The sequence below is a fragment of the Somniosus microcephalus genome, chromosome 15 (assembly GCF_052327205.1).
Source record: "Somniosus microcephalus isolate GS21.2 chromosome 15, FLI_Smic_1.0, whole genome shotgun sequence".
Classification (NCBI taxonomy): domain Eukaryota; kingdom Metazoa; phylum Chordata; class Chondrichthyes; order Squaliformes; family Somniosidae; genus Somniosus; species Somniosus microcephalus.
The window spans coordinates 29035255-29049822 of NC_141001.1; the positions used below are offsets into that span (position 1 = coordinate 29035255).

The 14568-nt window shown below is 45.7% G+C and overlaps 1 protein-coding gene across 9 annotated transcripts in view; it reads left to right on the forward strand.

Annotated features, from left to right (window-relative positions):
• Nucleotides 1–14568, forward strand: part of dgkza (diacylglycerol kinase, zeta a) — a 516902-nt gene that overhangs the window by 427973 nt on the left and 74361 nt on the right. For all 9 annotated transcript variants that reach the window (XM_086007591.1, XM_086007594.1, XM_086007592.1 and 6 more), the window contains one exon: nt 14210–14244. In XM_086007591.1, the coding sequence (XP_085863717.1) occupies nt 14210–14244 (35 nt within the window). The remainder of the gene's footprint in view (nt 1–14209; nt 14245–14568) is intronic.

A 14568-nucleotide genomic window follows, 5' to 3' on the forward strand; every position in this document is an offset into this window, starting at 1 on the left:
CCTATTACTGTGTGATTGACCCTATAACAGTGCCAACCTATTAATGTGACTGACTGACCCTATAACAGTGCCAACCTATTGCTGTGTGACTGACTCTATAACAGTGCCAACCTATTGCTGTGTGACTGACTCTATAACAGTAACTCTAACAGTGCCAACCTATTACTGTGTGACTGACCCTATTACAGTGCCAACCTATTACAGTGTGACTGGCCCTATTACAGTGCCAACCTATTACAGTATGACTGACTGACCCGACAACAGTGCCAACCTATTAGTGTGTGACTGGCCCTATTACAGTGCCAACCTATTACTGTGTGACTGACTGACCCTATAACCGTGCCAACCTATTGCTGTGTGACTGACCCTTTAACAGTGCCAACCTATTACTGTGTGACTGACTGAACCTATAATAGTGCCAACCTATTACTGTGTGATTGACCCTATAACAGTGCCAACCTATTAATGTGACTGACTGACCCTATAACAGTGCCAACCTATTGCTGTGTGACTGACTCTATAACAGTGCCAACCTATTACAGTGTGACTGGCCCTATTACAGTGCCAACCTATTACTGTATGACTGACTGACCCGACAACAGTGCCAACCTATTAGTGTGTGACTGGCCCTATTACAGTGCCAACCTATTACTGTGTGACTGACTGACCCTATAACAGTGCCAACCCATTACTGTGTGACTGACCCTATAACAGTGCCAACCTATTACTGTGTCACTAACTCTATAACAGTGCCAACCTATTACAGTGTGACTGGCCCTATTACAGTGCCAACCTATTACTGTATGACTGACTGACCCGACAACAGTGCCAACCTATTAGTGTGTGACTGGCCCTATTACAGTGCCAACCTGTTAGTGTGACTGACTGACCCTATAACAGTGCCAACCCATTACTGTGTGACTGACCCTATAACAGTGCCAACCTATTACTGTGTGACTGACCCTATAACAGTGCCAACCTATTAGTGTGACTGACTGACCCGACAACAGTGCCAACCTATTAGCGTGTGACTGACCCTATAACCATGCCAACCTATTACTGTGTGACTGACCCTATAACAGTGCCAACCTATTAGTGTGACTGACTGACCCGACAACAGTGCCAGCCTATTACAGTGTGACTGACTGACCCTATAACAGTGCCAACCCATTACTGTGTGACTGACTGACCCTATAACAGTGCCAACCTATTACTGTGTGACTGACCCGACAACAGTGCCAACCTATTAGTGTGTGACTGACCCTATAAACCGTGCCAACCTATTACTGTGACTAACTGACCTGATAACAGTGCCAACCTATTACAGTGTGACTGACTGAACCTATAACAGTGCCAACCTATTACTGTGTGACTGACCCTATAACAGTGCCAACCTATTACTGTGTGACTGACTGACCCGATAACAGTGCCAACCTATGACTGTGTGACTGACTAAGCAGAAATGCCCAGATCTCAACAGATATGAGGCATAGACACTGTAATATAAACTTTCTGCCCAGCCTTTGTGCATTACAAATACAAATACACTTACTTATCTGTCAGGTTTCGCATGTTAGAATGTGTGTGTGAGATAGCATAAGGGCTGATCTTATGCAATGCAGACCTGATGGAGAGCCTTGCCTGCTGGGAGTGCATATTGGGAAATCACTGACATTAAAATGAATGGGCAGAACATTGTGGGTAACAGACTTCCGACTTCTCAATATGCATACCTGGAAGATGAGGCTTCCTTCTGGAAGAGTGTATTCATAAAACTGGCCCTACTATTTTCTGCAATGATGCAGGATCAGAATTACTATTTAGCGCATTAGTCACTTATTTGACTCACCTATGCAGCAATCTTACCAGGATCTCATGCTAGCTCCATGCTGGTTTTTATGTTAGAGTTTGATAAATTTATACCTGGTGTAAGAGAATGAAATATTGGAACTGTGAAACATGGCACTATACAGTGTCAGCCATGGCTCAGTGGTAGCACTTTCACTTCAGAGTCAGAAGGTTGGGGGTTCAAACCCCACTGCAGAGGCTTGAGAGCAAGACCGAGGCTGACACTGCAGTGCAGTGCTCAGGGAGTGCTGCATTCTTGGTGGTGCTGCCCTTTAGATGAGATGTTAAGCCGAGGTCCTGCATAAAAGAGCCCACGGCACTATTTGAAGAAGAGCAGAAGAGTTCTCCCCGGTGTCCTGGCCAATATTTATGTCTCAACCAACATCACTAAAACAGAGTAACTGGTCATCATCTCATTACTGTTTGTGGGACCTTGTGCGCCAATTGGCTGCTGCATTTCCCTATATTACAACAGTGACGACATGTCAAGAGTATTTCATTAGCTGTGAAATGCGTCCTGAGAATGCAAAAGGTGCTACATAAATGCAAGTTGTTTCTGTGATATACGGCAAGAAAATGGAAGGTTGAAGGAGAAGCTGATCAAGCTGTGCTGTAGTACAGCTGTGTCACGGTAAAGGTTTTAAGAACATAAGAAATAGGAGCAGGAGTAGGCCATTTGGCCCATCGAACCTGACTAACTAGTTTGGCAATCTCTGAAACTCATCCAGTGTCTAGGATACAAATATGTAGTCCTCATGCCAGCTCCTCGCAGGAGCTGGTTGCTTCCTGACCGGACCTGTTCTCTCTCCTGAGAGAAGAATTTACTTTGTTCCAATTGCTAGGACGCGCACACATGTCTGTACACGCAGTCGCTCTCCCAAAGTGATTCCCAATGCTTTCCAAAGCAACTTCCTGGACAGAGTTTTAAAGGGGATGGGGAAGATTTTGTCTAGTGTTGTCCTGCTGGGTACAGTTCCACGGGTCGTATTATTATGGAGAGCATCATGTAAACTCAGGAAAACAGGGTCTTTACCACCTTCCAGACAAAACACCAAACAGGGTTGTGCATATAGAACGGAGTGTTTTTAATAACAAGCAGTAACAATGATACAAGCCAACACCTGCAATAGTACTATGCCCTTCCGCCCTCCCTCTGCCCAGTTACCCCACACAACAATCGTAAATCAGATCAGCCAGCAAATTATTCATTAAGCCCTGGAAAGCAGTGGAGTATTATACATTCCCAAATGTGATTGCTTTGAACTGGAACAACCTTCGGCTAGAGTGAAATGCCATCTTGGACCTACTGTTAGGAGGTACAGTCGGTTGCCAAATGCAGAAGCCAAATGCTGTGTTCTAACATCCTTGGTTTTGGCAGAAAGCCTAAAGTGTTACATTTTCCAGGCATCAGGTATTTGACTTTAACAGCCACCTCATTCAGCCTTCTGTAGTCTGTGTAGAACTAACCTTCCCAGATGATGTTTGGCCCCACAACCTCAAGAATTACCTTTAGGCCCGAGGCTGCCTCAATAATATCCTCTGGAAGCATCTTCTTGACATGTTAATCGACTAGAGTTATTACTGAGAATTATAACATAGCATCGACCGCATAGAAACAGACCATTCAGCCTAACTGGCCTGTGCCAGTTATTATATTCCATATGACCTCCTTCTACTGTAATTACCTCTTTCCATCTTTTGCTTCCCTTCTCCCTTGTGGATGCATCAAGCTCCCCTTAAATTAATCAATGCTATTTGCTTCATGCAGTCCAAGTGGCAGCGAGTTCCACATTCACACCACTCTGCAATTCCTCCTAAATTCTTTATTTTCTCAGTTAGTGGCTATCTTATATTTATGCCAGCTTGTTCTGGACTCACCCACAAGTGTAAATAGTGGTTCAACGGATCTACTTACAAGTCTGACTGAAACCTGTCTATCAGGAGCTTTCCTTTCACTGTGGGTCATCCAACAGATTGCACCTGGTCATACAGGCTATTGTGATCCTGCACTGACAAATGAAATTGTGATCTAGCAAGAAGGCAATAGAGCAGTGTAGCGATTTGGGTAAACATAAGCAGAGTGTGACAGGAAGGGACAGAGGGGGAGAGAGAGTTTAACGGTAGCAGTGCAGCAGAGAATAAGGTCAAAGCAGGGAATAATGGTAAAAACATTAAATTAAAGGCTCTTTATCTGAATGCACGAAGCATTCATAACAAGATAGACGAACTAATGGCACAAATAGAGATAAATTGGGTTTGATCTAATAGCCATTACAGAGACATGTTTTCAAGGTGGCCAAGGTTGGGAACTAAATGTTCCAGGGTACTTGACATTTTGAAAAGACAGGCAGAATGGAAAAGGAGGGGGAGTAGCCCTGATAATAAAGGATGACATAAGGACAGTAGCAAGAAAGGATCTTGGCTCGAAGATCAGGAAGTAGAATCAGTATGGGTGGAGATAAGGAATAACAAGGTGCAGAAAACACTGGTGGAAGTAGTATATAGGCCCACTAGCAGTAGTTATACCGTTGGACAGACTATTAATCAAGAAATACAGTAGTAGGAGCTTGTAACAAAGGTAATGCAATAATTTTGGGGGACTTTAATCTTCATATAGACTGGACAAATCAAATTGGCAAAGGTAGTCTGGAGGACGAGTTCATGGAATGCATTTTGGACAGTTTCCTAGAACAATACGTCATGGAACCAACCAGGGAACAGGCTATTTTAGATCTTGTATTGTGTAATGAGACAGGGTTAATTAGCAATCTCATAGTAAAGGATCCTCTGGATTATATGATTATTATGAAGTAATCATAATATGATAGAATTTCACGTTAATTTTGAGAGTGACTTGCCTAAGTCCGAAACAAGAGTCTTAAACTTAAATAAAGCTAATTACATAGGTATGAGGGGCGAGTTGGTTGAGGTAGATTGGAAAAATAGAATAAAAGGTTGGGCGGTAGATAAGCAGTGGCTAGCATTTAAAGAAATATTTCATAATTCTCAACAAAAATACATTCCATTGAGAAATAAAAACTCCACTAGAAAAGTGATCCAACCGTGGCTAACTAAAGAAGTTAAGGATAGCATTAGATTGAAAGAAGAAGCTTATAATGTTGCAAAGAATAATAGTAAGCCTGAGGATTGGGAGAGTTTCAGAAACCAGCAAAGGTTGACCAAAAAATTGATAAAAAGGGAAAAAATAGAATGAGAGAAAACTAGCAAGAAATATAAAAGCAGATTGTAAGAGTTTCTACAAGTATGTCATAGAGTCATAGAGTAATAGAGTAATACAGCACGGATAGAGGCCCTTCGGCCCATCGTGTCCGCGCCGGCCATCAAGCCCTGTCTAATCTAATCCCATATTCCAGCATCTTGCCCGTAGCCTTGTATGCTATGGCATTTCAAGTGCACATCCAAATGCTTCTTAAATGTTGTGAGGGTTTCTGCCTCCACAACCCTTTCAGGCAGAGAGTTCCAGACTCCAACCACCCTCTGGGTGAAAAAGTTCTTTCTCAAATCCCCTCTAAACCTCCCGCCCTTTACCTTGAATCTATGCCCCCTAGTTATTGACCCCTCTACTAAGGGAAAAAGCTCCTCAGCATCCATCCTATCTATGCCCCTCATAATTTTGTACACCTCAATCATGTCCCCCCTCAGCCTCCTCAGCTCCAAGGAAAACAAACCCAACCTGCCCAGTCTCTCTTCATAGCTGAAGCGCTCCAGCCCTGGTAACATCCTGGTGAACCTCCTCTGCACCCTCTCTAACGCGATCACATCCTTCCTGTAGTGTGGCGACCAGAACTGCACACAATATTCCAGCTGTGGCCTAACCAGTGTTTTATACAGCTCCATCATAACCTCCTTGCTCTTATATTCAATGCCTCGGCTAATGAAGGCAAGTATCCCATATGCCTTTTTTACCACCTTATCCACCTGTTCCGCCGCCTTCAGGGATCTGTGTACTTGCACACCCAGATCCCTCTGACCCTCCGTCTTGCCTAGGGTCTTCCCATTCATTGTGTATTCCTTTGCCTTGTTAGTCCCCCCAAAGTGCATCACCTCGCACTTTTCCGGGTTAAATTCCATTTGCCACTGTTCCGCCCATCTGACCAACCCATCTATATCGTCCTGCAGACTGAGGCTACCCTCCTCGCTATTTACCACCCTACCAATTTTTGTATCATCCGCGAACTTACTGATCATACCCTTTACATTCATATCCAAGTCATTAATGTAGACCACAAACAGCAAGGGACCCAGCACCGATCCCTGTGGTACCCCACTGGCCACAGGCTTCCAGTCACAAAAACAACCTTCGACCATCACCCTCTGCCTTCTGCCACTAAGCCAGTTTTGTATCCAATGTGCCAAGGCACCCTGGATTCCATGGGCTCTTACCTTCTTGACCAGTCTCCTGTGCGGGACTTTATCGAAGGCCTTACTGAAATCCATGTATACCACATCCACTGCGTTACCCTCATCCACACACCTAGTCACCCCCTCAAAAAATTCAATCAAATTAGTCAGACATGATCTTCCCTTGACAAAGCCATGTTGACTATCCCTGATTAATCCTTGCCTCTCCAAGTGGAGACAAATTTTGTCCCTCAGGATTTTTTCCAATAATTTTCCTACCACTGATGTTAGGCTCACTGGCCTGTAGTTCCCCGGTTTTTCCCTACTACCCTTCTTGAATAATGGTACTACATTAGCGGTTCTCCAGTCCTCTGGCACATCCCCTGTGGCCAGAGAGGTCCTGAATATATGTGTTAGAGCCCCCGCAATCTCCTCCTTTGCCTCACACAGCAGCCTGGGATACATTTCATCCGGGCCTGGGGATTTATCCATTTTTAGGCCAGCTAAAACCGCCAATACCTCCTCCCTCTCGATGTTAATATGTTCGAGCATATCACAGTCCCCCCGCCCTATTTCTATGTCTACATCGTCCTTCTCCATAGTGAAAACAGATGCAAAAAATTCATTTAGAACCCCTCCTACATCTTCCGGCTCCACACACAGATTGCCACTTTTGTCCCTAATGGGCCCTATTTTTTCCCTAGTTATCCTCTTACCCTTAATATACTTATAAAACATCTTCGGATTTTCCTTTATTTTGCTTGCCAGTGTTATTTCATGGCCCCTCCTTGATCTCCTAATTTCTTTTTTAAGTATCCCCCTGCACTTTTTGTACTCCTCTAGGGCTTCCTCCGTCTTTAGCCTTTTGTATCTACCAAAAGCCCTCCTTTTTTTCCTAATCCATTCTCGTATATCCCCTGACATCCAAGGTTCCCTGTGGTTTTTGGAACCACCCTTGACCTTTACGGGAACATGTTGCCATTGTATGATCTCAATCTCCCTTCTGAAAGCCTCCCATTGCTCCGATGCGGATTTTCCTACAAGTAGCTGATCCCAGTCCATTTTGGCCAGATCCTGCCTTATCCTATTAAAATCGGCCTTCCCCCAATTTAGAACCTTTATTTCCGGCCCATCCCTGTCCTTTTCCATGGCCACCTTAAATCTTACCATATTATGGTCACTATCACCAAAGTGCTCACCTACTAGCACTTTTTCCACTTGGCCGGCCACATTCCCTAGAATTAGGTCCAGTACCGCCCCCTCTCTTGTAGGACTTTCTACATGCTGGCTCAAAAAGCTCTCCTGGATGCACTTTAAGAATTCGACACCCTCTGAGCCTTTCACACTCTGACTATCCCAGTTAATATTGGGGAAGTTGAAATCCCCCATTATTATTACCCTATTATTTGCACATTTCTCTGAGATTTGCCTACATATCTGTTCCTCTATCTCCCCCTGACTGTTTGGAGGCCTATAGTACACTCCCAGCAAAGTGCTTGCCCCCTTTTTGTTTTTAAGCTCCACCCATATGGCCTCATTAGAGGACCCTGCTAATATATCATCCCTCCTTACTGCAGTAATTGACTCCTTAATTAATATTGCGACACCCCCTCCTCTTATACCTCCCCCTCTGTCTCGCCTGAAGATTCTGTACCCCGGAATATTGAGCTGCCAGTCTTGCCCTTCCCTCAACCATGTCTCCGTGATAGCAACAATATCATACTCCCATGTGTTTATCAACACCTTCAGTTCATCCACCTTATTCGCAAGACTCCTTGCATTAAAATAGATGCCATCCAGCCTTGCCCTTATATATTTGCCCTGTCTACCAAGCTGACTTGTTTTTTTCTCTATAATTGGCAGCACATCCCCCCCTATTTCAGCTCCCCTCTGTATCCCATCCCCCTGCCAAGTTAGTTTAAACCCCCCCCAACAGTGCTAGCAAACCTCCCCGCAAGGATATTTGTCCCGCTCTGGTTCAGGTGCAACCCGTCCGACTTGTACAAGTCCCACCTTTCCCAGAAGCAGGCCCAGTGATCCAGGAAAGTAAAACCCTCCCCCCTACACCAACTCTTTAGCCACGCATTCATCTGCTCTATCCTCCCATTCCTATACTTACTAGCACGTGGCACTGGGAGTAATCCAGAGATTACAACCTTTGAGGTCCTGCTCTTTAATCTGTTACCTAGCTCCCTAAATTCTTGATGCAGGACCTCATCCCTCTTTTTACCTATGTCGTTGGTACCAATGTGGACCATGACCATTGGCTGTTCACCCTCCCCCTCCAGAATGCCCTGCAGCCGCTCAGTGACATCCTTGACCCTGGCACCAGGGAGGCAACAAACCATCCTGGATTCACGTCTACGGCCACAGAAACGCCTATCTGTTCCCCTTACTATAGAATCCCCTACCACTATTGCTCTCCCACTCTTTTTCCCCCCTTCCTGGGCAGCAGGAGCACCCCCAGTGCCAGGAAGTTGGCTGCTGCTGCCTTCCCCTGGTGAGTCATCCCCCTCAACAGTATCCAAAGCGGTATACTTGTTTGAAAGGGGGATGCCCGCAGGGGTTCCCTGCACTACCTGCCTGCCTTTGTTGCTCCGCCTGATGGTCACCCCCTGTGCTGCCCTGCCCCGAGGCGTGAACAACTCGCTAAACGTGCTATCCACGAGCCTCTCAGCATCGCGCATGCTCCAAAATTCATCCACCTGCAGCTCGAGCGCCGCAATGCGGTCTGCAAGTAGCTGCAGCTGGATGCATTTCCCGCACACATGGTCGTCAGGGACACTGGCAGCTTCCCTGATTTCCCACATGGAGCAAGAGGAGCAGAACACGGGTCTGAGCTCTCCTCCCATGACTTACTCCTTTAATTAATTAAAAAATTTATTCAATACCCCAGTTACAGGTATACTCTAGGGCGCTTTATTTACCAACTGTCCCCACTACACCAGAGACCCTAGAAATTTAACACCACAGAAGTCAAGCTTGTATTGAAAAGAGAGAACTACTCACCAACCAATCACTTACCTGCTCCCTGGTGACGTCACACACTGATTACTTTTTACCTCTCTCCTCTGCTGTTGATTTGGTACGCCTCTGCCTTGGCGCCGGTTTTTATACCGGGCTCACCTCCTCCGCTGCTGCTCTCCCCCGAACTGGTCGGGCCTCTGCCTTGGCGCCGGTTTTTATACCGGGCTCACCTCCTCCGCTGCTGCTCTCCCCCGAACTGGTCGGGCCTCTGCCTTGGCGCCGGTTTTTATACCGGGCTCACCTCCTCCGCTGCTGCTCTCCCCCGAACTGGTCGGGCCTCTGCCTTGGCGCCGGTTTTTATACCGGGCTCACCTCCTCCGCTGCTGCTCTCCCCCGAACTGGTCGGTAGAGAAAGTACTAGAGAAACGAATGGGACTAAAACCTGACGGCCTACATCCTAGGGTTCTAAAAGAGGTGGCTGAAGAGATAGTGGATGCATTGGTTTTGATCTTCTAAAATTCCCTAGATTCTAGAATGGAGGGAGAGAAAAGTTAGCCTGACGTCAGTCGTCGGGAAAATGCTAGAATCCATTGTTAAGGAAGTGGTATCAAGTTACTTAGAAAATCATAACATGATTAGGCAGAGTCAATATGGTTTTATGAAAGGGAAATCGTGTTTAACAAATTTATTGGAGTTTTTTGAGAATGTAACTGGCAGGTTAGATAAAGGGGAACCAGTGGATGTAGTATATTTGGATTTCCAAAAGGCATTCGATAAGGTGCCACATAAAAGGTTATTACACAAGTTTGGGCTCATGGGGTTGAAGGTAATGTAGTAACCTGGATAGAGGATTGGTTAACGGACAGAAAACAGAGAGTAGGGATAAACGGATCTTTTTTAGGTTGGCAGGCTGTAACTAGTGGGGTGCCGCAAGGATCAGTGTTGGAGCCTCAGCTATTTACAATCTTTATTAATGACCTAGATGAAGGGATCGCGTGTAATGTATCCAAGTTTGCTGATGATACAAAGCTAGGTGGGACAGTAATCACTGAGGAGAACAGAGAGTCTGCAAAGGGATATAGATAGACTGAGTGAGTGGGCAGTAAGGTGGCAGATGGAGTATAATGTAGGGGAATGTGAGGTTATTAACTTTGGTAGGAATAATAGAAAAACAGAATATTTTTTAAATGGTGAGAAACTTTCAAATGTTGGTGTTCAGAGAGATTTGGGTGTCCTTGTGCAAGAAACACAGAAAGCTAGCATGCAGGTACAGCAAGCAATAAGGAAGGCAAATGGCATGTTGGCCTTTATTGCAAGGGGGTTGGAGTATAAGAGTGAGGAAGTCTTGCTACAATTGTACAGGGCCTTGGTGAGACCACACCTGGAGTACTGTGCACAGTTTTGGTCTCCTTATCTAAGGAAGGATATACTTGCCTTGGAGGTGATGCAACGAAGGTTGACTAGATTGATTCCTGGGATGAGAGGGCTGTCCTATGAGGAGAGATTGTGTAGAATGGGCCTATACTCTCTGGAGTTTAGAAGAATGAGAGGTGATCTCACTGAAACATACAAGATTCTGAAAGGAATTGACAGGGTAAATGCTGAGAGGTTGTTTCCCCTGGCTGGAGTGTCTAGAACTAGGGGCCATAGTCTGATGATAAGGTGTAGGCCATTTAAGACCAAATGAGGAGGAATTTCTTCACTCAGAGGGTTGTGAATCTTTGGAATTCTCTGCCCCAGAGGGCTGTGAATGCTGAGTCTTTGAGTATATTCAAGGCTGAGACAGATTGATTTTTGGACTCGAGGGGAATCAAGGGATATGGGGATCGGGCGGGAAAGTAGAGTTGAGGTCGATGATCAGCCATGATCTTATTGAATGGCAGAGCAGGCTCGAGGGGCCATATGGCCTACTCCTGCTCTTATTTCTTATGTTCTTATCTTCTTAATAGATGATCCTCACTGAATTTTTTTCCACTGGCGTCAAATTTTATGTTCGACTATCCCAGCAGATCTTGTGCTTGTTGAATTTGCAATAACAAGGGCCGGGTCCGCACAGGGTCTGGGAATGCTGACCAGTTCTGCCCTATTTTCAAAGGACATGGCACACGTGTCCAATAAATCTGCAAACTGCCTTTTATTAATGTAGATATTCAGGTGTGGGTTACTGTTTGTCAAATCATCCTTTTCCATAAATGGGGACGAATAAATTTTAATTCTGTTGTTCCACCTCTGTCTGATTGGTGACACCTTTGCATCGGTCGACTCTACGTGGAAACCCCTTCCAGGTAGTTATTGCTCTTTCCAGTTGGTAGCTTCTCTGGGCTATAATTATTGCAATGTGGATTGGTACGGTTAGTGAGGTCAGGCACACCACAGCGAAAACACTTCAGCTGTAAACCTCTTGCCCAAGGTATTGACTTTCCTCAGTGTTCCCATGTCTGGCATCCCAAGTCTGCTGTACACTTTGTGTGCTTGTAATACCAGCTTGGGTAGGGTTGTCAAATCCACTGACTGAAGTGCAGTTTGGTATTTTTATGGTAAGCCTTGCCAAGTTACCGAGATTTGCTAAGAGTTTGCAGGGAGCCATGAGAAACTTCTGAATTGTACAAATGTGACTCAAGCTATTGCTTCCTAGCCAGGATTTACTGCAGGATAAGGCCATTCCAACCAGGGGGTGGGTTAGAATGTTTCTTGAATCAGTGACAATCTGCAAACCATTGCTGAGAGGTACCCCTTCCAGATAACAAAGGATTTTAGAAATGTGTCACTTTCCCCACCCGTTCTTCATTCAGCCAGTCAGTTGGAGATTGTGTGCTGTTGTTGTTAAATGTTCTTGTCCTGTGCTTCTATCTGACAGAGCAGTGATTACCACAGTGGCAGCTGTCACTTCAAGCAGTAAATGTCTACCAGGGTTGATACCTGCAGGGATGCTGTTGAGGTATTCATCACAGGGCTCCCCTGTCATTGATTTTAATTTTTCCCTGCCACACCCTGAAACAATTAGCTCACACATTCTGCCTTAGGTGTAAGTAAGGTTTTCTAAATTTACTGCACTTTTTATGGGGGGAAAAATTCTGTATCTCATAGTAAATGTACAAAACCATCAGTTTGAAGAGATGTAATGGTTTGGACATAGAAACATAAATCGAAGAAAATTATGTCCACTCACCTCTGCGTCAGTCCTTCAGTGTTAGGATACGTACAGTGAGTGATGTACATCAAGCACCTCAAAGCACTGGAGAGGTACCACCAACGCTGCCTCCGCAAGATCCTGCAAATCCATTGGCAGGATAGGCGCACCAACGTCAGTGTTCTCGCTCAGGCCAACATCCCCAGCATCGAAGCTTTGACCACGCTCAATCAGCTCCGATGGGCGGGTCACATTGTCCGCATGCCCGATACGAGACTCCCAAAACAAGCGCTCTATTCGGAGCTCCGGCACGGCAAGAGAGCCCCAGGTGGGCAGAGGAAACGCTTCAAGGACACCCTCAAAGCCTCCTTGAAAAAGTGTAACATCCCCACCGACACCCGGGAATCCCTGGCCCAAGACCGCACAAAGTGGAGGAGAAGCATCCGGGAAGGCGCCGAACACCTCGAGTCTCTTCGCCGGGAGCAAGCGGAAGCCAAGCACAGGCAGCGCAAGGAGTGCACGTCAACCCAAGCACTCCACCCACCCGCCCCTTCAACCACCATCTGCCCCACCTGTGACAGAGACTGTAGGTCCTGCATTGGACTCATCAGTCACCTGAGAACTCATTTTTAATGTGGAAGCAAGTCATCCTCAGTTCCGAGGGACTGCCTACGAAGAAGAAGAAGAAGAAGATGCATACTCATCTCTACAGGGATTACAAAAGGGAAGTTATGCTTCAGTTGTATAGCGCCTTGGACAGACCTCAGCTGGAGCACTGTGTTCAGTTCTGGACACCACACCTCAGGAAGGGCCTTCGGAGGGGGCGCAGTGCAGATTCACCAGAATGATACCGGGGCCTAGCGGGTTAAATTATGAAGAGGGGTTGCATAAACGTGGCTTGTGGATTTGAGGGGATGATCTGGTTGAGGTGTTTAAATGTTAAAAGAATTTGATAGGGTAGATTAAGAGAAACTATTTCCTCTGGTGGGGGAGAATCAAGAACATGGGGACATAATCTTAAAATTTGAGCTCGGCCATTCAGGAGAGAAATCACGAAGGACTTTGTCACACAAAAGGCAGTAGAAATTTGAAAAACTCTCCCCCAAAAGGCTGTGGGTTGCTGGGTTAGTGGAAAATTTCAAGACTGAGATTGTTACATTTTTGTTGGGTGAGGGTATCAAGGGATATGGAGCAAAGGCAGTTAAATGAAGTTCAGGTGCAAATCAGCCATGATCTAATGGAATGGCGCAGCAGGCCCGAGGGGCTGAATTGCCTACTCCTGTTCTTGTGAGTAACTTACACTTCACCCTACATTAGCTAAACCTTGTGTACATCAAACTGTCACAGCGTGCTGGGACCCCACTGGCTCAAAGAACAGGTTTAATTTTGTAGATGCTAGTATTGGTTTTAATCTGAGAAAAGCTGCACAAAGCGAAAATGTGCCAGTTATTAAACATAGAATTCTCGCCTCTAAGGGTAACAAGTGCTGCCCCAACAAAACCCCTCTGGCTCTTTGACCTGAGCCAGTCTGACAGGGAAAGACCCTGCCAACTAGTAATCATGCCCAAGTGTGAAGCACTATAATAGTTGTAAAGACATGAATGCATGGCTCTACCAGAAGCATTGCTGCTTCATGGCAGCATGCACCTTGCTCTAAATCCCATGCCCTGAGAAAGCCTGTAAATCCATGTGCAGTTCAAGCATAGCAAAGAAAAATATTTATGGAACTAAATTTCCCTACCGCTTAGGAAACTGCCTTACATGCGGTGTGCAGACATGATAGAGATGGAGGGCTTATTTCATTTTTTTCTGTGTTGCTCTTGAAGCAAAGTGCCAGTAAGTAGGTATAATGACTCCTTAGTCATTTTTATTCTCATATTGATATACTTTTATTTTTTCCAGACCCGAGACAGCTGCCACATCCGGTACAAGCGCAGGTAAGGACTGCAGAATTATCTTGCTCACTGAGATTCCTTTGCAGATATTTATCTGAGGCTGGCAAAGCTTTGCTATATCATTTTAACCACCAGCACCATCATTGCTGTACCACTAACGCTGGAGTCTCCCTTACCCTGCGGTATCAGTAACACTGGAGTCTCCCTTACCCTGCAGTGTCAGTAACACTGGAGTCTCCCTTACCCTGCGGTATCAGTAACACTGGAGTCTCCCTTACCCTGCAGTGTCACTAACACTGGAGTCTCCCTTACCCTGCGCTGTCAGTAACACTGGAGTCTCCCTTACCCTGCGGTGTCAGTAACACT